Below are 24,587 nucleotides of genomic sequence, written 5' to 3'. Positions count from 1 at the left end.
CGTGCCCCGGTCTGGGAGGATCCCATATGCCGCGGAGCGGCTGGGCCCGTGAGCCATGGCCGCTGAGCCTGCGCGTCCGGAGCCTGCGCGTCCGGAGCCTGTGCTCCGCAACGGGGGAGGCCACAACAGTGAGAGGCCCGCATACCGCAAAAAAAAAAAAAAAAAAGTTTGACTATGACATACATCTCACATCGTGGCCCGGACGTCATGCTGTAAACACACACACAGCTGAAACGAAGGTTTTCCCCTCGCTACATGTGAACACATAATATTCTATTGTTTTAGTGGGTGTGACTCATAAAACTGGCTCCACGCTCTAATAATGGGTCAGACCCACTGGGCTAAAGAACCGTTGTAGAACTCAGTTATTTCTGTATTACACGGAATTGCTAGGGCTGGAGCAGCGTCAGGAAAAAGCAGCAGGAGCAGGCTTCTCAGAGGGAATATATGCCTGGGTCCAACCCCAGGCAAGAAGGAAAGCAGCAAGTCAGAGGCTGGAGAGGAACCATCAAAACCGTAGATACTGTGTCTGAATATACTGACTTTTTAAAAAACGACACTCATAAAACATCTTGTATTTTTATCACCTCTTTAAAATCTTAGAAAGAGCATTAGAATAAGAGTTTCCAAAAAATACACAAAAATCTAGTGAAAAGGGACTTGGCTAAGCAGAAGCAGTGGATGGAAAATACCCCCCAGATACGAAACTTCTCATGAGAAGACAGAAGCCAGCTTCATCACCGAGATGACAGGAAAACAGAACAGGGGCTGAAACAACAGTGGGGGAGGAAGGGACCTTCACCCTGAGAAGGGCTGTGGAAACCGCTCGCTTATTACACTAGGTTCTGAAGGTCTTTGCGAGGAGATTCATTTCCAAAAGACAGGCCTTCCTAGATGTGGTCTTTGAAGCTGAAAGAGGGACTGTGTGACCCTGAGTGTTGACACCTCTGGTTCTGTATGAAGGTGAGGCTTCCTGATGGTTCCGTCAAGCTGACACCCCCCGCCCCACTGACAGCCCTCAGGCAGGCTCCCAGCCCCTTCCACAGACACCCGTGGCCGCTCAAGTCCCCCACCCCCCACCCACCCTTCGAGGCCAAGATCGTCCCGATGTCCCTGTGGTTCCATTTCTCCCAGGGTCAGGAAGGGGCTCCCTGCGGGCAAGGACCAGCCTCCTGCTTTGCCCGCGGCCCGGGCTGATGGTGGGGAAGCGCATCTCTCAGAAGAAGGCCCGGCTCCCACACATGGTCTCCCACTGCTGATACCCACACCTGAGGACTGTTCTCGAACGCGCTGGACGTGGGCCCTAGACCTCCTTCCACTGGTTTACAGGCTTTTTCTAAATGGCGCCCTCTCAAGCCGGCCTCCCGTCCCCTCAGCCAGGAGCCACCGCAGAACCCGGGCCCCAGGGACAGGACCTCTGGCTCTGTGAACATTAATGACAGAGATCGGATCACCATTCTGGCCAGCTTTGCCCCTCGGCCCTCCACGGGGCAAGGCCTGTGAGCTCTTACTAAACCCTCCCTGACCCACCATTCACGCAGAGCCCAGGCGAAACTGCGACACTAGAAGGCAGGGCTGTTTGGTCTTAATGCACTTACTCCGCTCTGCCAGCTGCCAGCAGCCAGTAGCCTCCCAGGGCAGCCACCTCCTCCAGGAAGCCTCCCTGGCGTCCCCAGCTGCAGCCCCTCCCCAGGGCCTTCCTCACTCTCTGCTCCATCCTGACAAAAGCTTTCTCACACACCTATTGTCGCAGGGCTTCACAGGGTTTACCACCCCTCCATCTAATAACTAACTCAAAATCCCACCAAGGCTCACCTCTAACTGCTGTTTGCCCTGCTCTGCCGGCACCTCACCAGCTCATTGGTCCCCAGGAACCATGTGCCTTATCTGTTTACGGTCTGGACTCGGAGACGCATTCATTTAAAGCATCTGAGGTATCTTCAGCCGCTCAGCCTTCAATATTCTCCTAACAGCATCGTTGTAGGCTCTCCAGTCTGGATATCGAGGTCTAGATGGAGAGGCCGGAGATCAGCTCGGCTTCCTCTGCCTCCTGCCGGGGGGGGGGGGTGGGGGGGCGCTGGGGCTCAGCCCGTCGTCCCACCTCCTGCCCCCCTGCTGGCCCCAAGCACCTCCCTCGCACGGTCACCTGCTCGGGGACCAGCCGCACCCCCCCCCGCCGTTCTCTGCTTCTCCGGAGCCGGAGCCGACAGGGCTGGAACCCGCCGCACAGCACACGTTTAATGACTGTTTAAAACCACACCCTGCAAAGCCCACGTCCGACCTCAGCATCCCTTACAGCCTCAGATAGTTCTGTGGACGCACCCAGAGACCCAGGGCCCCGCGGTCACTCTGGCCTCCTCTTCTGCTAATCTGATGGGAGCTCCTCACCCAGCGGCCCCGAACCATCCAGGTAGGCAGCAGGAAAGGGCGTGGTGCAGCCGCTCCGGCCCTCCAGCCGAGACACACAACGTCCAGAGGCAGGGAGAAGCCGGGGCCCGGGGCAGCTGCCTCTGGGAGAAAAGGGCCAGGACCTGGAGAAAGGTGGGCGCTGGGAAGACGGCTTCCTGCCACCCCTGCCGTGGTCCCCTCCGCAGGACACACACCTGTCTACTGGCCGCCCCGCCCTCACCACCCGTGGCTCCCTGGCCCAGCAATTTCTCCTTTTCTTCCTTTTCCATCTCCGACTTACTTGGCCACTAACATTCTTCCTCTGTCACCCCTGCTGTCCCTCACAAGCCTTTGCACTTACTTTCTGGAACCCAGAGTCTCTTCTCTCTCCCCTTATCCACCCACCAGGCCTTGAGCTACACCTGTCTTTCCAGAATCTTCTTCTTCCTAGTGGAGTTTTGAGATTTCCCCTTCTGCCCATCTTAACCAGACTACAGACCAGCACAGCATCCCTGGAGCAGAGGCCAGCCGGGAATCACAACCACGCATGGTCCATGGAGCCTGCACGGGGCGTGGAGGTCGGGGCGCCCCAGCTCTGTGCCCTGTGGGTTCAGGGCAAGGCTGGCTCACGCAGGGTCCTAAGTGCCACTCAGGACATCACTGCCATGAGAAAGCTCATTCTAGGCTCCTAACAACCAGTCCTCCAATTACCTTTTAGAAAAGACGTTTTTATATTCAAGAAACGGCTTGCCTTTGGATGACTTGTTCAATTAACTTTAAAATAAGTTTAAACATTTCCAAACACCATCATCTCTTTCTTAAAATTTTCATTTTTACTAAACCTCGTATTTAAAGAAACAATGATGTAAATCTATGAAAATGAACGTTCAAAGGATTAACCCCACAAAACATATGGAAGCACCAAGACACACGTGGTCTTCAGATTAGAGACCGCTCAGGTGTGACAGTCCTTTGGGGGATCAGGACCCTGCTGACACACACCCTGAGGGCAGCCTCGTTGTTCACACCCACAGGCGCACGAAGGGAAGGCAGGGCCCTGATGTTGGGGTCCCTCTAGCCAAGGGTCGGGGCGTCTGGATGCTGTGCTGGCAGCACGGCCAGGCTGCAGATCTTCACTCAAGTCCTCCCCGGGAAGGACGGCTTAAACAAACTGAAAGCTAGCCTGTGTGAAACCGCAAGCCTCTTCTGGGAAAGGGGCTGAGGAGGGAAATAGAATGAATTCTAAATCAAAGGACAAAGCTCTCCGATTTAGTTTAGCCTCTCAGTTCATCTCAGATTGAATGTAATTTTACTATGCTTAAAAGAAAAAAAATTCCTCATATTCTTCCTCTAGAAGGTCATAAGGCTACACCACGAAAGAGAAGACCAGGGCGAGGCCGGGGTTACAAACAAATATATCCATTTCAATAACAAAGATATGTAAATAATACTTTATTATTTGTCACTGGATAGCTGGTATGACAGGCTTGTTCACCTGTGAGAAACTGTCTCCTGAAATAAGGGATCCTACACAATTCATTTTTAAGGGTGAAAAAATAGAAAATTCAAAGGAGTAATTAAAAGATAGTTAGAAGAAAATATAAGAAAAAAATCAGACACTATAGGGTAAATACTCAACTTATTTAAAATTCTTTGTGCTGTCAAAATAACTAAAACCCACCATGAAAGAGTCTGATTTGCATTATGAGATCTACACCTGCCTTGAAGTCACAGAATCTTCCTATACGTATTTCTTTTCCAAATTTTCAATAGAAACTCCTCTCTCTCCCTCTATGTGTGATAGTGTCTAAACACAATAAATTTAGTTTGTTGTACATGGTTTTTCATCCCAAATATTAGTAAAAATATCAAAGTGAACCTACAACGCAGAATTGGGGCTGATACTTGAAAGGCAGGATGACAGAAAGAGGGCGTCGTTAACCAGGGCCCACAGGACAGGTGCTGCATACAGACTCAACGCAGCACACCATCACCCTGCAAAGTACATGTGACCACTACTGTTTCCACTGTACCTACTGGGCAAGTGAGACTTGGAAGTTAAACTAAAATGATGGAACCATGGCACTTCCCTAGTGGTCCAGTGGTTAAGACTCTGCACTCCCAACGCAGGGGACCTGGGTTCGATCCCTGGTCAGGGAACTAGATCCCACATGCCACAGCTGAGAGCCTCAACTAAAAAGATCCCTCACATGCAACGAAGATCCCGTGTGCCACAACTAAGACCCAGTGCAGCCAAATAAATAAATAAATATTAAAAAAAAAAAAAAATGGAACCACAAGTCAAACCCGGGTCTCTCTCTTCCCAAAGCCGAGTTCCTTCCACTGCGGACGACAACTCACTCTGAAGTGGGTGGGATGGCAACCAAGCACCAGAGAGCGGCCTCACAGTGCAGGTCCCATTCCTTCCCCAGGGCACCCGCCCCCCCCGCCCCGCCCCGGCCCAGTACATTCTGGGTGGAGGGCGTGGGGCCTCTCTTGAAGGCGGACATCATGTGCTGCTGGAGGCAGAAGGCCCCAGGGATGCACGTGTGAAAGTCTCTTCACTAAACCCCTAACATGAAGCCAGCTGGAGCTGCCGGCCTTGGTTCCCTTCTACAGCAACACTGCTTCCCTGCAACTTCCACTCTCCAGAGTCTCAAATAAAAGGAAAACGACGAGCCTCTCTTCTGTGGCACCTTTTCAAATATTTGGGCATCACGATCCCACTTCGCCCTTCTCGGCCCTCCGTAAAAACACCCATTTATTTTAAGCGCTCCTCATCGGACGCTGTTTCCAGCCTCCTGCCCATCTGAGTCACCATCATCTGGACCGACTCGAACTTACGAGCATCTCTAAACACCCTGTGCCCAGAACAGAACGAAATATTGGAGGGGTAGGTGACAGCACGGAGGGCACTGGACGCTACCGGAATTGTTTTGGGCGCTATATTTCTACTAACCCAGCTCAAAATCATGCTCTTTTAAGAGCTCCACCCCTTTTCCGGCTACCGACCTGACCTAAGTCCTCGGTTTTGCTTTCTTACTCATTGGAATGGGGGAAGGACAACAGAAGATTTGTTTTTTTGGATTTTTTTAAAAATTAATTAATTGATTAATTCATGGCTGCGTTGGGTCTTCGTTGCTGCGCGGGCTTTCTCTAGTTGAGGCGAGCGGGGGCTACTCTTCGTTATGGTGCGCGGGCTTTTCATTGCGGTGGCTTCTCGTTGCAGAGCACGGGCTCTAGGCACGCGGGCTTCAGTAGTTGGAGCACGCGGGCTCAGGAGTTGTGGCTCGCGGGCTTTAGAGAGCAGGCTCAGTAGTTGTGGCGCACGGGCTTAGTTGCTCCGTGGCATGTGGGATCTTCCTGGACCAGGGCTCGAACCCGTGTCCCCTGCATTACCAGGCGGATTCTTAACCACTGTGTCACCAGGAAGTCCACTGCTTGCTTTTGCGATGTTTCTCTCGGAATACTCAGAGGTACTTCTTTTCCTGGCAAGGACACTGTGCAGACCCCGGGGCCTCAGGCCCGGGTCGCAGGAGCCCGGTCGCAGGAGCCGTGTGGTGTTAGCTGCCCTCCCGCCCCCAGGTGTCGCACGTGCTACCCAGGAGGATGTGCTCACAGCGTCCAGGTGCAGAGGCGAAGTGGAAGAGTGCTCAACCTTGAGAAGGAAGGAGACACTGACAAACGCTACCTACTACACGGAGGAACCCTGAGGACGCTGCACCAATGGAAACAAGCCAGTCACAGGAGAACAAATACCGTATGACTCTCCTGTATGCAAGGTGCCTGGAGGAGAGCGGGGAAGTAGATGGTGGGCCAGGGGCTGGGGAGGGGAACGGGGAGTCAGTGTTTAATGGGGACAGAGTCTCAGTTTGGGAAGATGAGAAAGTTCTGGAGAGGGATGACGGTGATGGTTGCAAGACAAGGTGAATGCACTCAATGCCACTGAACTGTGCACTTGAAAATGGTTAAATGGTGAATTTTATGTTATATATATCGTACCGTAATTTTTAAAAAGCACAGTGCTGCAACCCACAAAACCCCGCAGAATGTAACAGGGAAGAGCTAAATGGGACTCCACATTGGATCTGTTTCTTTGACTTTAACCTTTGCTTTTCGTTGCTTTTGTTATTATAATCATAGACAATGGCCTGCCTCAGGGAACCCTGTCCACCTGTGGATGGCTGCAAGAAAAAAGAAACTAACACATCCCCTCTCGGAGGCTGGCCATTCCAGGAGATGTTTTGCAAGATTGATGGCCCTTTTACTTTATACTTCCTCATCCCCTCCCCCACCTTCTCTGTTCTCTAAAAGAAACTGGCATCCAGACCCCAATACGATGGTTTGTCAGAGACACCAGTCTACCATCTGCTGCGAATAAAGTCGTATTCCTTGTCTCTGATTCACTGGCGAGCAGAGCGAGCTTGCACTTGGTAACAAGAAGGGGGAGAAGTCAGGGGAGCACTCTCCCCCAACCCTGCAGCGTTAGTACTGGAAAACCTGTTTGAGAAAATGTACAGTGGAAATTCTGGCCAATTCTATTCAAGGTCTTCTAACTAATCTGCAACATCACTGGTTCAAGTCAAGTTTATCATATGGGCTGAATACACACACAGGTGGCTCACCTCTCCTCTCTTCCAACAGCTGGGAAGCAGAAGAACTAAGTGATGGTGAGCATCAGAGGCAACTCACAGCCGGGATTTAAGACCTGTTCCACACTTCGCCATTCCCATTTCATTCATCTTTACGTGAACGTGAGCAATTTCTGTTTTGAGACATCAACTGTCTTGGGTGATGAAGCAGCAGCGCGTGTCGGGGGGGCGGCGGTGAAGACCTAGCCAAGGATGGGAGGGACCTCCCGGGGACCCAAAACCTAATCAGGACTCTCCTTCCTCAACACTCTCCCTACCTGCTCTCTGAGGCTCACCCCCTCACACGAGGTTCCCAATGAACATGATGAGAATGACCCTGAGGTTTCATAAAGGCCAGAAGAAAATCTGCTCTCAAAGGCCACGTCTTCTAAGGATGGGAGCTCCCTGGCTCCCTCCACCCACAAGCCGTCCTCAAAGCCAGACCTCGGCCCTTCAACCCCTGGCTGGCCTGTTCCTTCACCGGTCCTTCTGCGTTACCACTACCCTGCCAACTGGTCTCACCAGTCAGATCAGAGATGCTGCAGAGACAAGAGGAGAGGATACAGGAGGGAGAATTACTAGGAGAAACTGATTTTCAGACCCAAGGGCTTTTTTCTGCACACAGGAAAAAAAAGATAAAACTCATCTCCATCAGATAGATTTTCAAAAATAAAAAACTGACAAATAAATATTCCATTTGAAACAACACTTTAAAAATCAGCATTGAGGGCTTCCCTGGTGGCGCAGTGGTTGAGAGTCCGCCTGCCAATGCAGGGGCCATGGGTTCGTGCCCCGGTCCGGGAAGATCCCACATGCCGCGGAGCGGCGGGGCCCGTGAGCCATGGCCGCTGAGCCTTCGCGTCCGGAGACTGTGCTCCGCAACGGGAGAGGCCACAACAGTGAGAGGCCCGCGTACCAGAAAAAAAAAAATCAGCATTGAAAAAAAAAAATTCAGTGGTTCAAGCTGGAAAACATGATGCTGAATTAGAAACAATAATCACGGAATCTAAGGGCAAACATCCTCCACCCTGGACCTGCAATGTGGAGCAAATGATTTTGCTCATAGGGTGAGTGGTTAAAAAAGGTTGGAGGCCATTGCCTGGGGCTGTTCCTGCTGTCTTATATCAGGCTCTCCATCTGCCAGGGGATTTCCTGGCCACGTTGGACTGAGTGCTACCTCCTCCCATCCATCCGTCTACACATACCAGATACCCAACACCTAGAACACAGGAAGCCGCTGAGTTCCTGAACAGCCTACTCACAGAGTGGAAAGTGCTGTGACCATAGTTCCTTGCAGACCACAGAATTCTGGCTGTGCCCATGATTCTTGGGGAAAATGTATTTCTTAACCACAACAAAATAGTTTGTAAAGGAAAAAAAATCATGTGTATGATGGCTGAGTAAAAAAAAGGTTTCAATAAAAAAAAGAAGATAAAGTCCTTCAAAGGCAAAATAAAAGGACATGGTGCATTCATCAAAGGTTATTAGTAATAACTTAAAATAAGAAAACCAGTACATTCCTATCTCTTTGAAGATAGGGAAATCAACTGTATAACAGTTAAGGACATGAAAGCCCGGGTCAATGCTGCATTGATTTTAACTATGGGGTCTGACTCTAAGTGGTCACGTCTAGGACATGCCCTGACCATGGCTTCTCCCCCACTCCCCACATATGCCTTAAAATTCAAGAGAACACTTGGTTTTGCTAATAGGAGACAACCCACAGGAAATCTCTCATTAATCCACACAGCAGAAGTACATCCTATTATTATAATAAAGAAATGCTTAAGAGCTAACTCTTCCATTCAGATACGCTCTCCACTGCGCAGGGAATGCCTATCACATAGGAAGGAACTGTGGCTCGGGGCTTCGGAGCCGGGGGGAGGGAGGGGGCAGACCTGATGGAGACATCTAACGTACACACACGCTCCCAAGTCTAGTGCAGCTGGGACATGTGGAGGGTGTAACACAGGAGGGTCTGGACTCCCTGAGCTGACGCCGTCCCTCCCCAAAAAGAAACGCTAACAATCAAATTCTCTGTCACCATCAAAGCAAAATTTCATGAACTAACTTCCTGGTTCCAGTCCTGCATGTAAAGAGTCTGGAAGTCATCACTCCATCCTAACAAATAAAAAGCTAAACAAGCTGAAAAGTCAAGTCCTCATAGATCCCTCAGAGAAGTGAGCTCACAGGGCAAACTGCTGCTCCCAGAACTGGGGAGACGAGCAGGGGAATACAGAGGGTCAAAATTTCTGGGGCAGCAAGTTCTGCAGGAGGTAAAGCCGGGGAGGGATCCGAGCTGCAGAATGAACCCCCAGAGGCTCACTGTGGGTGAGCCTGATGGGTAAGAACTCCGGTGGGGGAGGCCCAGGGACCCCACAGTTCCGTGACTTTTACCCTTCAGGCCTCCAGTGGCGGGGGGAAGGAGAGGTTATGAAATAGCAGAAGCACTCCGTTGTTAACAAGGCCAGGCCTCAAGAGAGCTAATCAATCTGGAGGAAGGGGAATGCCCAGCTCCGGGGGACTCTAACCATCCTGTCCCACCTGAGTGGCAGGACAGCTGAGCAGCAGTTGTGAAGCTGACACCTGGGGCGCAGGCTCACTAGGAGACTGACACCTGCCACATAAGGACAGCACGCCTCCCCTCCCCCACACTTTATCAGCACATCCCCAAAGGCCTGGTTACTGGGGTTCTTTTTACCTAGGACATCTTATCTGGGTTTCTAAGAAAAAATTACAAGGCACACTAAAAGGCAAAAGCATAGTGTGAAGAGACAAAGCAAGCACCAAAACCAGACTCAGATATGGCAGGATGTTGGAATTATCAGACCAGGATTTAAAGCAACTATGATTACTACGTTAAGGGCTCTAATGAAAAAAGTAGACAATATGGAAGGACAAATGAATACTGTAAGCAAAGAGATGAAAATTTTAAGGAAGGATTATAAAAAAAATGCTAGAGGTTAAAAACACTAACAGAAATGAAGAATGAGTTTGAGAGGCTCACTGGGAGACTGGCCATGGCTGATGTGAGAACCTCATGGCTTGAGGCTATGACAATAGAAACTTCCCAAATAAAAAGCAAAGATTAAAGAAAAAAGATTGAAAAAAAAAAAAAGAAGCCCCAAACAAAACAAAACAGAATACTTAAGAACTGTGGGACAACCACAAAAGGTGAAACGTGTGTAATGGGAATACCAGGAGAAGAGAGAAAGGAATAGAAATATTTGCAGCAATAATAACTGAGAATTTCCTCAAGGTTAATGTCAGACACGAAACCACAGATCCAGGAAGCTCAGAGAACACCATGCAGGATAAATACCAAAAAAACTGCACCCAGGCACAGCATATTCAAACTGTAGAAAATTAATGATAAAGAAAAAAAATCTTGAAAGAAGGCAGAGGGGAAAAATACCGCTTTAGAGAAACAAAGGTATGAATTACATCCAACTCCTCAGAAACAACGCAAGCAAGAAGTGAATGCAATGAAATAACTCAAGGGTTGAGAGAAAAATTCATCAACCTAGAATTCTGGACCCTGTGAAATTAATCTCTAAGAGTGAAGGAGAAATAAGGACTTTCTCAAAATTGAGGGAATCTGTTGCCGGTAGACCTGCTTTGCAAGAAACGTTAAAAGAAGCTCTTCAGAGAGGAAAATGATTTAGGTCAGAAATGCAGCTCTCCATAAAGAAAGGAAGAGAATCAGAGAAGGAATAAGTGAAAGTAAAATTACACTTGGAATTTTTCTTATTTTTTTTAATAAATTTATTTTATTTATTTATCTTTGGCTGCACTGGGCCTTTGTTGCTGCGTGCGGGCTTTCTCTAGTTGTGGCGAGCAGGGGTTACTCTTCATTGCGGTACACGGGCTTCTCACTGTGGTGGTTTCTCTTGTTGCAGAGCATGAGCTCTAGGCGCGCAGGCTTCAGCAGTTGTGGCACACGGGCTTAGTTGCTCCGCGGCATGTGGGATCTTCCTGGACCAGGGCTCGAACCCGTGTTCCCTGCATTAGCAGGTGGATTCTTAACCACTGTGCCACCAGGGAAGTCCCATTTTTCTTATTCTTAATTGATCTAACAGATAACAGTTTGCTCAAAATAATAATAGCAACTGTGTATTTGATTCTGTATGCTTATATATGTTTATATGTATGAATGGCGTATGAAATGAATGACAGCAATGATACAAAGAATGGGAGGGAGAGATTCATAATATTTTGCTGTAAGACACTTGTGCTAACTGTGAAGCAGGACAGTGTTGTTTGAAGTTAGACTTGGACTAGCTGTAAAAAAAAAAAAAAAGGTAAAAAAGGGAGAAAATGGAATCATATAAAATGTTCAATTAAAACTACCAAAGGCAGGGATTTCCCCGGTGTCGCAGTGGTTAAGAATCCGCCTGCCAATGCAGAGGACATGGGTTCGATCCCTGGTCCAGGAAGATCCCACGTGCCGCAGAACAGCTAAGCCCGGGAGCCACAACGACTGAGCGTGTGCACTAGAGCCTGTGAGCCACAACTACTGAAGCCCACAAGCCCGTGCTCCTCAACAAGAGAAGCCACCACAATGAGAAGCCCAGGCACCGCAATGAAGAGGAGCCCCCACACACCGCAACTAGAGAAAGCCCACGTGCAGCAACGAAGACCCAATGCAGCCATAAATAAGTAAATAAAATTTATATTAAAAAAAAAACTATAGGGCTTCCCTGGTGGCACAGTGGTTGGGAGTCCACCTGCCGATGCAGGGGACACGGCTTCGTGCCCCGGTCCGGGAATATCCCACATGCCACGGAGCGGCTCGGCCCGTGAGCCATGGCTGCTGAGCCTACGCATCCAGAGCCTGTGCTCCGTAACAGGAGAGGCCGCAGCAGTGAGAGGCCCGCGTACCGCAAATAAATAAATAAATAAAAAATAAATAAAAGGCAGAAAAAGAGTAGAAGACAAAAGAACATAGAAAAAGGGCAAGGAATAGAAAAGAATAACAAATATAGTAGACATTAATACAACTATATTAATAATCACTTTACATTGTCAGTGGTCTAAATACACCAATTAAAAGACAGAGATTGTCAGAATGGATCAAAAAACAAGACCCAACTAACTACATGCTGCCTACAAGAAATCCACTTTAAATATAAAGACACACATAGATGAAAAGTAAAGGGATGGCAAAGAGATACCATTCTAATACTAATCAAAAGATGGCAGAAGGAGCTATACTAGCTTCAGACAGAACAAACTTCACAACAAGGAAAGTTACCAGGAATAAAGGAGGGCAATATGTAATGATAAAGAGGTCAATTTGCCAAGATGACCTAACAATCTTTCATGTGTATGTGCCTAACAAGAGCATTAAAACACATGAGATAAAAACTTAGAAACCTGCAAGGAGGAACAGATGAAGCCACTATCATAGCTGGAGACTTCTCTCTCAGGAAGGGACAGATCCAGCAGGCAGAAAATCAGTAAGGACACAGGCGAACTCAACACCACCATCAACCAACTGGTGATATAACTGACATTCATCCAACAGGAGAATACACATTCTTCCAAGCTCACATGGAACAGTCACCAAGACAGACCACATCCTGGGCCATAAAACACACCTGAACACATTTAAAAGAACACAAATCATATAATATCTGCTTTAAGACCACAGTGGAACTAAAAATCAATATTGGAAAACCTCAAATTACTTAGACTTTCAACAACATACTTATAAATAATGTACAGGTTAAGAACAAATCTTAAAGAAATTAAAAATATTTTGAACCAAATAAGAATGAAAATACAGCTTATCAAAATTTGTGTAATGTAGTGAAATCAGTGCTTGGCAGGAAAACTGAATACAATATGGAAAAGAAGAAAGACTTGAAATCAATCATCTAAGCTTCTACCTCAGAAAACTAGAAAAAGAAGAGCAGAATAAATCCTAAGTAAACAAAAGAAAATAAATAATAAAAATTATAAATCTAAGAAATAGGAAAAAAACCCTGAAAACTGGTTCTTTGAAAAGATTAATAAAATCAATAAGCCTCTAGCCAGGCTAACTATGAAAAAAAGATAGAAGACAGAAGTTAGAATATGAGAAATGAAAGAGGGGACATCAGTACAGATCCCATGGACATTAAAAGGAGAATAAAGGAATACTATGAACACCTCTACGCCTGCAAATTTGATAACCTAGATGAATGGACCAATTTCTTGAAAGACAAAATCTCCATAACTAGGACAGGAAAAAATAGATAATTTCAACAGGGCTATATATATTTTAAAAATTGAATCAACAATTATTAACCTCCAAAAACAAACAGCACTGGGCCCAGCTGAGTTCATTGGTGAATTCTACCAAACATTTAAGGAAGAAATTATACTAATTTTCTACAATCTCTTCCAGAAGATAGAAGCAGAGGGAACACTTCCTACCTTATCCTATTAGGCCAGCATTACCCTATTAACAAAACCAGACAAGAAAAGAAAACTATAAACCAACACCTCTTGTGAATATAGATGCAAAAATCCTCAACAAAATATTGGCAAATTGAATCCAACAATGTATAAAAAAGGACGGTACACCATGACCAAGTAGGATTTATCCCAGGTATGCAACTCTGGTTCAATAAGAAAATTAATTAATGTAATCTACCACATTAAGAAGTTAAAGAAGGAAAGTCACATGATCATATTAATAGATGCAGAAAAAGCATTTGACAAAATTCAACACTCATTCATGAATAAAAACTCTCAGCAAACTAGGAATAGAGGGGAAACATCCTCAACTTGATAAAGAGCATCTAAAAAACCCCTTCAGCTAACACCATATTTAATGGTGAGAAACTAAAAGCTTTCCTGCTAAGATCAGGAACAAGGCAAGGATGTCCTCCCTCATCTCTCCTTTTCAACATCATACTAGAAGTCCTAGCTAATGCAGTAAGACAAGAAAAGGGAACGAAAGGTATAATATAGATTGGGAAGGAAGAAACAAAACTGTCTTTGTTTGCAAGTGACATGGCTGTCTAGGTAGAAAATCTGAAAGAATCAACAAACAAAAAAATTCCTGGAAATGATTAAGTAATTATAGCAATCCTTGTTATAATTGAAGGGTACAAGTTAAATATACAAAAGTCAATTGCTTTCTTCCTATATATGAAGAATGAACAAGTGGAATTTAAAATTAAAAGCACAATACCATTTACATTAGCATCCCCCAAATCAAAATACTTTGGTACAAGTCTAACAAAATAGGCACAAAATGTATATGACCAAAACTATAAAACTCTGATGAAACAATTTAAAAAGAACTAAATAAATGGAGAGATATTCCATGTTCATGGATAGGAAGACTCAATATTGTCAAGATGTCAGTTCTTACTAACTTGATCTGTAGATTCAACACAATCCAAATCAAAATCCCAGCAAGCTATATTCTGTGGGTATCAACAAACTAATTCTAAAGTTTACATGAAAAGGCAAAACAAACAGCCAAACAAAAAAAAAAAACCAGAAAAGCCAACACAATACTGAAGGGAAAGAACAAGGTTGGAGGACTGACATTACTCAACTTCAAGACCAAATATAAATCTAAAGTAATCAAGACAACATAGTACTGGGCAAAGAACAGACAAATAGGGCTATGGAAGAGAAAACAGAGCCCAGAAATAGACCCACATAAATATAGTCAACTGACTTTTGACAAAGGAGCAAAAGCAGCACAATGAAACAACCATGGCCTGTTCAACAATAACACTGGAACAACTGGATATCCACATGCAAGAAAAAAAAAAAAATCTAGATACAGACCTTACAACCAAATGGATCACAGACATAAATATGAAACAAAATGATAAAACTCCTAGAAGACAACATAGGAAAAAAATCTAGGTAACCTTGGGTATAGCGATGACTTTTTAGATACACTGAAGGCATAATCTACAAAAGAACTCATAAAGCTAAACTTCACTAAATTAAAACTTTCTGCTCTGGGAAGGACGCTGTCAAGAGAATAAGAAGACAAGCCACAGACTGAGGGAAAATATTTGCAATCACGCATCTGATAAAGGACTATTATCCAAAATACTCAAAGAACTCTTAAAAGTCAACAATAAGAAAAGGAGCAACCCGATTAAAACGTGGGCAGAAGACCTGAGCGGACAGTTCCACAAAGTTTTACAGATTAGGGAATTGCAAATTAAAACATCAATAAGCTACCACTTCCAAACTATTAGAAGGGCCACAATAAAAATAAATAAATAAATAAAAAACTGTGACAATACCAATTGCTGGTGAGGATGTGGAGCAAAACAAACTCTAATTCATTGCTGGTGCGAGTGCAAAATGGTGCAGCCACTTTGGAAGATAGTTTGGCAGTTTCTTATAAATATAAATGTATTCCTACCATATGATCCAGCAGTGGCACTCCTTGTATTTACCCAAATGAATTGAAAACTTATGTCCACACAAAAAAACTGCACACAGATGTTTACAGCAGCTTTATTCATAACTGCCAAAACTTGGAAGCAACCAAGATGTCCTCTGTAGGTGAATGGATAAATTGTGATATATCCGGACAACAGAATACAATTCAGTGATAAAAACAAAAGTGCTACCAAGCCGTGAAAAGACATAGATTAACGCTCAATGCATGTTACTAAGTGGAAGAAGCCAGTCTGAAAAGGCTACGTCTGATCTGATTCCAACTATGTGCCATTTTGGAAAAGGCAAAAACCAGGGAGACAGTAAAAGGATCGGTGGTTGCCAGGGATTGGGGGAAGAAGGGATGAATAGGCAGAGCACAAAGGAGTTTTAGGTCAGTGAAACTACTCTGTAGGATACCGTAGTGGTGAATTCACGTCACTGAATATACAATAATGAGTGAGTCCTAATGGAAACTATGGACGCTGGGTGATGATGATGCATCAGTGTTGGTTCACTGATTATAACAAATGTCCTATCTCGTGGGGGATGTTGATAGTGGCGGAGTCTGTGCACGGGGGGCGGGGGGTCTATGGAAACCTCTGTACTTTCTGCTCAATTTTGCTGCGAACCTAAAACTGCTCTAAAAAAATAAAGTCTCTTAAAAAAACAAAAATCTGTGAACCGATACATCCCATCCTGTATTTTTTAGTTTATTCTACTGATATTTTTTCTTCCAAGAAATTTCTGTCACCTCCCAGTAAACTCATTTCACCACCCACTAAGGGCCTGAAGGAAGACAGCAAAACATTGTTCTAGGGCAGTGTCTGCAGCTGCCCTAGGAAATGCATTCCCTACCCCACAGGCGATACACTCCAGATGCCACATTCAGCTCATTCACAGTTAGTGGGCAAGACAGGTCCCCACCACCCACCAGCAGCCCAAGGCTGGCCTGGCCCTGGGAGCTGCTGCAGTACCTGGAGGGAGGGTCTCCATGCTCTGTGCTTTCTCATCCCCGTTGCTGTGATGAAGGTCTTTCTTTTTAATTGGGTCAATGTCATTCCAGTCCTCCTGGGGGAGCAAAGACACCAAATGAGTCGACAGGTTCCTGGAGCCCACCTTCATTCATCAGGTCAATAAACAATGAGTCCTCCCATCCAGAGGACCGCACCCCAGACCTGCTCAGTGGTGGAGACCCAAGGACAGAAGTGACTCTGTCCAAGTTCTTGGCGTTAACTTTCCAAGGAAGGACCTGAGTTTCTCTCTCCATTTTCTATGTGTATCACTTATCTATGGAAAGAAATACTCTGGAAACTCCCTGGGCTTTGAGGATCTGGGAGGGTGGAGAAGGGAGATAGGGAAACTGGATGAAATAAGAGAATTCAATAGTGGTTAAATCAAAGCCATTAAAATAAGGGTAGCTCTCCAGATGCCTTCTATGGCTTAAGGGCACCTTAGGACCAGAGTCTCCCTCAGGGCCATTGAGCCCTGCTCAGAGGTTGTTAAATGATTCCTTTCATCCCACTGAATAACAGCGGAGGAAGGGCAAAGGATGGCGGAGCTTTTCCTCCGCTCCTCTAGAAGGGCTGCCAGTGGAAGAGAGCTGCAAACTAAGGGCTTAATGTAAAACCAGAAGAAGAGAGACGCTCTGGTAGAATTTATTCAACTCATCTGCACGAACAATTTAATCTATCAACATTAATCAAACAACCCCATGACCACAGAGCTAAATATATTTTTCAACCACTTGGGATCTGATTTCTGTGAATATAATAAGAAAGGTTTCTGTATATAACCCAAATAAGAAATACCCCACGGCTAGTAATTTTCCCACACAGACTTTGGTGGGCCAAGCGCTGTCAACTGGCCATTTCCCCAGCAGATGCTATTAGGATGCTGGCGGCCTTAGGTCCCCTCCCTCAGGGGAGACCCAGACAGCTCTGCTCAGGTTTGTTCCACTAACATTCCTCCAACCAGCATGGGCTGCGTGACCGCTGGGGGCATTTTGGCTCTTAACTGGATGTGAAGCAAGATCTGCAGGAAGCGTTAATTCTCAGGGGCTAGGCCAAATCAGACATCTTTTTCCCAAAGGCAACTTGCTCTGCCAATAATCTGCATTTTTACTTAAAAAGTAGAGTAATTAAAGAGAAACGGCCTAAATCTCCTCTGGAGGCCAGCTTTTCCTTCAGTTTCTTCTGAGGTGAAGTGAAGCTGGTTTACCCCCTCAAGGCCACCATGGGGATGATGGGCGGGGGGCACTGGGAGGATGACTCCCTGTAGACACAGTGCGCAGGTCAGGAAGGCCCTGTACCTGGGTGGTCCTAGCCCACCCCGGCAACCTGTCACAAGGCCTTCTCAGGCTTTCAAGGGGCCCAGTGCTCTGACTTTTGAAGATCCTAGCCCACATTGTAACAAATGTATTAAAATGCATCTGTATCCCAATTTAAATACTTTTTGCTGTGAAAAAAATTTTTTGAATTGTGATTTGGCTTTGGAGATGACTTGGTTATAAATAAACTTTCAATTTACTATTGGCAAAGATTTCCAGGCAATCTTGGCACCTGCAATGGAGTGAGAGAATCTGACCTACTCTCTGCCTTCACGATATAAAGAAACATGCGAACACTAAATCCAGCAAGTAATGAAGTTAGCAGAGTCACACTAGGTAGACTTCTAATTAAGCTTATTAATATTTATTTTGCAGCTTGCTTGTAACATTTTGTGGCTAACAACTTTTTCCCTCAGGCATCTGGCCTACTACATACACTGGCTAACGGATCACACCATTTAACCTTGTACTCGAATAAAATCGAAAGTGAATGAAAAAAAAAAGTGAACATTGCTGGTGTGGCCACCGCACTGTAATATTCACCAAATCAACATCTGTAAGTCAATCATCAATGTTTTCTTAGAAAATAAATGTCTCCTTCTTCCCACAAACAAGATTGACTAGTCCATATGTAACACTCCCTAACATGTCTCCCCTCCCCGCCCCCACTCCCCAGGACAATGAACTGAGTCCACCATAAAACTAAGGTCGAGGATGAGGACCTGCTATATAACGAGGGCACCACAAAGTCCCAGTAGGCAACATGATGCTAAGTGCTATTTATGAATGTCTACTATGCACCAGGCACTGTACAAAGATACTTTTTCATCCTGGCAACAAGCCTGCCATTTTATAATTCCTATCTTACAATGGGGACACAGAAGATCAGAGAGGTTACGCAAATTGTCCAGGTTACACAGTGGGCGAGCAGCTCGAGTTGGACCTTTATAAATCAGGATGGGGATGGCAGCCCAGGGCTCAGTTTGAACCAAGTTACAAGAGCCTGATTCTCACAATGTTATAAAAATCCCAAGAATACGTTTCTAGGGAGTCATCCACAAAGGACTGTTTTGTTCTGGACTCCAAAGTCAAAAAGTGCAAATCACCATGTTCACTACCAATTCCCAGAGTAGGAGGGGGAGGGGGGGAGGAAGGGGGGAGGAGAATGAGGGGAGAGGAGGAGGAGAGGGAGGAGGGGAGGGGGAGGGGAGGAGGAGAGGGTGGAGGAGGGGAGGGGGAGGGTGGAGGAGGGGAGGAGGGAGGGGAGGGGAGGAGGGAGAGGAGGAGGTGGGGGAGGAGGGGAGGAGTGAGGAGGGGGAAGAGGGGAGGGGAGGGAGAGGAGGAGGGTGGAGGAGAATGAGGGGAGAGGAGGAGGAGGGGAGGAAGGGGAGGGGAGGAGGGGAGGGGAGGAGGGGAGGAGGGTGCAGGAGAATGAGGGGAGAGGAGGGGAGGAAGGGGAGGGGAGGAGGGGAGGAGGGTGCAGGAGAATGAGGGGAGAGGAGGGGAGGGAGGGGAGGAGGGGAGGAGGGGAGGGGAGGAAGGAGAGGGAGCGGGAGGGAGAGGAGGAGGGGGAGGAGGGGGAGGAGGGGGAGAGGAGGGGGAGGGAGGGGAGGGAGGGGAGGGGGAGGAGGGAGGTGCAGGGGAAGGAGGGAGAACACCTCTGCCGCTAATACAGGGCACTTCCTAGGTGCCCAGCCCCATTCTAGACCCTGCCCACAAGTTCATCCTCCTTATGGCGCTAGTACTGCCCCATTCTACAGATGAGGAAGCTGGTGCACCGAACACTGGGTCACACAGAACACACAGTGAGGTCAGAGATGAGCCGCAGGAAATTCAGTGCCGGAGCCTCCAGGGTCTCGATCATCCCAGTGCCACGCCCTCGGAGAATACAGCTCCCCTCCAGCACCAAGGCAGCCCAAAGTAGAGGAAAACAGTGCATTTCCCACTCAGAACACGTCAGGTCACTATAAATTCCTCTAGTTCGGGCCGGCCCACCTGATCCACCGGCTGAGACGGTGCCCGCACGACCGCCTGCCACCCGCCTGTCATGCCTGCTCTGCCTGTCACCACCCCGCGCCTCTGCAGGACGTTAGGGAAGGGCCGAGGGCCCAGGGGACACCCCCGTGGGACAGCATGGCCCGTGCCCCTGTCACCGCCCCTCAGCAGAGAGTCCGGACTGGACCCCACAAGAGAAACAAGGCAACAGAACGACAGGGAGGAGAGGCGAGACACTCAGCGACTTGAGACTCGTGCTCTGGAAACGTCACTCTGGTCGTGGTGAGGGGGAGATGGAGGGGACAGGAGAGGGGCCAGGAGGCCCGAAGGGCGAGGCAGCCAGGGAGGGGCGGCACAGCTGGCAGGGGGTGACAGTCACCCACAAGAAACGGGGGAAGTCGTTTGGGTGGGGGAGGGGTGGCGCCTGGAAGTGAAGACCGGTCTGTTCTGGAAATGCTGGGGTTACCGCGAGATACCAAGAGGCGGAAAAGAGATGGGGACCGGTGACTGGAGCTCTAGAATGGCCGGGGGGGGGGCGGGGTTGACCCGAGTGAGGACAGGGTCCAGGGTGGCAGGAGAGGCCAGCATTTCAGGCACAAGTAGGACCCACAGCACGGCCTGTGAGCCAGAGCCTCGGGTTCTGGCCACGGCTCTGCCGGTGACCCTGGGGGGCTGAGCAAGTGGCCTGTCTTCTCGAAGGCAGGGACAGGGGCTAAGCGCCTGGAGGTCCCCTCGGAGTCCCGGGGAGCAGCCCCTCGCAGGAGCACTTGATCACTCGTCCTACTTGTAATCCGCTAAGGGTCGGTATCTAGAAGCACTGCAGGTGTCCTTTCCAGGTAGGGGCTTGGGTACATTTCTTTTGTACCCACAAAAGCGTGGCGGTGGTCTTAGGGTAACTGCTCAATAATAAATGCAGCTGAAGAAAACCCTCATCCTATTTACTCAGATTGATTTAACTGGCTTTGCTCACTTTGCAGTGGAAGCTTTTCATTACAACCATCGCCCTCCCATACATTTGCATACGTTATAAGACTAATTTACACCAGTGGAGGCTCCGTTTAAAAATGGAAATGCACCGAATACAAACATATGGAGAGGCTCTCTCGCCCAGTACCTGCTGGTATCCAGGACCCGCCACAACTGAGCTGTTGGTTTTCTCTGTGTTCAGAGACGCAGGGACAGACAGGTCCTCTTTTTAGTGACAACCATAAACTGCTGGGATTAGAGGAGTAATGATGTGGTTTGATGCTGGGTCAAAAGTTGCAGAGAATTCAAAGCCTGTGATCTGATCCGTAAGTCTGCTATTATTTCCCAGGATGCAGACCCATCTCTGCTTTGCTTCTCCTGCCCTCAGAGGGATGCTGATACTATGAATACGTAATGACTCACCCACACACAGAAGATGCTGCAGACAAATGCAGACCAGAGAAGGCTCGCTGGTTCTCACTGAAAACTGAATTCTGTCAGGAAATGTAACCCGAGAACTAGGACTCTCCACCGACCAGACTGAGAGGACGCCGCTGCCCCTCTGCTCGACTTTACAGCCTTGGCTGCTACATCCACATGCAGCCTCCGGAAAGACCCAGAGAGCCTCGACTAGGGCACTGAGACCCTCTCTTCCTTGTTAGATGGCATTTGGGCCAGATACTGCAAACGCTAATTCCTCCTACTCACTAACTTACCTAGCTGGTAGCTATTATTATTAGATATTTGAATTTGGTTAGTTTTCAGTCCAAGAGCCCAAGGCATGCATTATTCTTACAGACGCATACAACAGAAACAGTCTATTACCTGAAGCACAAGAGGAATTAAATCAGGCCATGAGTGAGACCAAATGAAAATAAACGACTGAGGAACGTCTATTTATCTACCATAATTAAAGAGTTCGGCTGACAAAATCCATTCTAAGTAGGTAAAGCAGCAACAACTTTTAACAAAATGATGTTATTTTCAGAAACAGTAAATCCGATAGGTTGGTTTCTTGAACAGTTATGAAAATTAAGTGTAAATATAGGTTTAGTTATTAAAATAGTTTTCTCCACTCTATTCCCAATGTGATTTGTCTCTGTTTCAAAATAAGAGGAAATAGGGACTTCCCTGGTGGCGCAGTGGTGAAGAATCCGCCTGCCAATGCAGGGGACACAGGTTCGAGCCCCAGTCTGGGAAGATCCCACATGCCATGGAGCAACTAAGCCCGTGCGCCACAACTACTGAGCCCATGCTCTAGAGCCCACGAGCCACAACTACTGAGCCCGAGTGCCACAACTACTGAGCCTGTGCTCTAGAGCCTGCAAGCCACAACTACTGAAGCCCGTGTGCCACAGCTACTGAGTCCGAATGCCACAGCTACTGAAGCCCGCGAGCCACAACTGCTGAGCCTGTGCACCGCCAACGGAAGAGTAGCCCCTGCTCGCCGCAACTAGAGAAAGCCCGCGCGCAGCAACGAAGACCCAACACAGTTAAAAAAAAAAAAAAAAAAAAAAAGAGGAAATAAATAAAATGCGCGCTTGGTTTTTGCCAGAGACAAAGTACCAGTCCCGGCGGTGGGTGGGCCAGGGCCAAGAGGGAAGGGGGTGGGACAGAGGCGGGGAGGCTGCCGTGGGAGGGGTGGGCACAGCCGGCTGGCAGGTCTGGCCCTGAGGCTCGGCAGACAGCCGCCAACTTGTTAAGGGCACTAGGCCAACCCTCATGTCACAGATGAGGAGAGAACCAGAAGGGCCAGGTGACTTCTTATGTTCCCACCTGCTGCCAAACCAACCCCCTCAAAACTGAGTAACTTAAAACAGAAAGCACTTAGTATCTTGCACAGCTTCAGAGGGTCAAGAATCTGGCTGGATCCGGCCCACAGTCTCTCGTGAGCCCACGAGTCAGCCAGGGCTGCCGCCATCTGAAGGTCCGACGGGGCCCAGGGATGCTTCCAGGACGGGTCCCTCCAGGGCTGCTGACTGGAGGCCCAGTTCTTCACCAAGGACTCACCCACAGCCGCTGGCTTCCCCCAGTAAGTGACCTGGGAGGGGAAGAGGGGCAGGGGAGGCGGAGTCGAGGGAGAGAGGAGGACCCCAGGCCCGGTCCTGGAAACCACAGGTGGTCGCAGCTCCGCGTCATCCATGAGAGGCGCGTCACCAGTCCAGTCCAGCCCGCACCCAAGACGAGGGGCCTAGACCCCCTGGCGAGAGGAGGTGCACAGACTCTAAAACCACCAGGTTCACCGACGCCGTAAGACTTGACAGTGGCAGCGATGAGGCCAAAGTATCTATCCCGCAGGCAGACAGAACACCACTGTACCCCGACGGCGATTCGCGTGTGCAAGTCTGTGCAGTAAAAATGTCATTCCACCTCACGCTGCCCTCTTACCCACCACCCAATATAAAGACTATTCCCGCCTACGGTAACGTGTTTGAATTACGAACCACCACCAAAATAAACATGCCTACACATGGGAAAACTAGATAACAAAGAATAAATGTATACAGCTAAACCATCAACGGCTGCCTTCATTAAGTTTAAATGCCTAACGCTTTATTTGTTAGCAAAGGTAAAAACATCGCTGGGGAGGAAAAAAGAAAACAGGTTGCTTTCACTCTCCGCTTATGGAAATACATTTTGTCACCGTCAAATTCCTTCAGCTGACTAGACCGTATGCTCAGAGGCAGATCAAGTTATCAAATACACCATCTGAATGACTACTTGATTCCTTTCTCATCAATTGTCTACTTTTCACTGTTATTTGATGACTGTTCAGTGATTACCACCACTGTGACCAAGCTGTACAGCAACATGCCAGGTTGGGGAAAGAAAGCCAGGTTGCCAGATGTGTTAAAAAGATGTGATAATTTCTCTTTCCACAGCCCACTTCTTAAGAGCGCACTTAGCCAAGCTAAGACACTGAAAACTAGTTAAGTGGTTTGCTTGAAAGCACATTTTCAAGAGTGGATTTAGTTTCCTGCTGAAGACCTAGACCCTCCCCGCCCAGCATTCTCCCTCTGAAGTGACCACAGGGGAACCACAGAGGCTTGTCCTTGTTTCTAACTGGTCAGGGTGGGGAACAAGCCCGAGGTCTTCTCTCCAGAGGGTGAGGAAGCCTCTGATACAAGGTGACGGCATCTAAACCTCTGTTTTCTACCTAGGGCATGTAACCCACTGACAAAGTGACAAAGGTAGTTTTAACTCACTGGGAAAGGGTCCTGAGGAAAGAAGGCCGGAACGCCTGGGGAGGCCCCTCAGCTAGGCTAGGCGTCTCCTAAAACTGGGAGCCTGTAGTCCGCAAACACCCGTATCTCTGCATTTATAAAGTCAGAGCGTGGTTGCTGCTTCTAAATAAGAGACCTGCTGGAACGGTGACTTGGTGTAAGAGGAAGAATGTCCTCCTCCCTGCTGGTCGTCACTGGAAGAGGAAGGGGTAGTGCTGGGCCCAGGCACCCCACTGCTTCTGAGCACTGTGTGGGTGGCCGTGAGTCCTGGCCCAGCCCATCCTGTCTCATCACTTCGGGCAGAGCTGGTAGAACAGGCCGCAGGAGCTGGAACAGCTCAGGTGAGCTTCCAACAGCAAGCTCCCACCAGAGTCCCAACCCTAGAGGGCAAGGCCAGTCTCCCCGAGGCCTGGTTCTGCCCCCACCCGCTTCATCCCAGCCTCCGGGCAAGGGGTCCAGCCGTGGGTGTTTTCTGGAAGCTTCCCAGGCAGCTCTAACGCGCAGAGTTGAGAACCACTGGCTTCACTGATGTACTTAAAGTTTCCCACTCCTCAATCCAACTTGGCCCATGAAACTCAACATTGCTAAAATGGGAGGGGGCGAGTTTCTCCTGTGGGTTCAGAGCCACAGACGGCTTCACACAGATTC

General features: G+C 47.9%; 1 protein-coding gene across 1 annotated transcript in view; it reads right to left on the bottom strand.

The window, feature by feature from the left end:
* Window positions 1-24,587, bottom strand: part of GALNT2 (polypeptide N-acetylgalactosaminyltransferase 2) — a 178,656-nt gene that overhangs the window by 69,907 nt on the left and 84,162 nt on the right. The window contains exon 2 of the mRNA XM_060107649.1: window positions 16,403-16,496. Coding sequence (XP_059963632.1) covers window positions 16,403-16,496 — 94 coding nt within the window. The remainder of the gene's footprint in view (window positions 1-16,402; window positions 16,497-24,587) is intronic.

This window comes from Mesoplodon densirostris, chromosome 1 (assembly GCF_025265405.1).
Source record: "Mesoplodon densirostris isolate mMesDen1 chromosome 1, mMesDen1 primary haplotype, whole genome shotgun sequence".
NCBI classification, from domain to species: Eukaryota; Metazoa; Chordata; class Mammalia; order Artiodactyla; family Ziphiidae; genus Mesoplodon; species Mesoplodon densirostris.
Note: the sequence above shows the minus strand (reverse complement) of the source record. Positions and strands in the feature narration are given on the sequence as shown.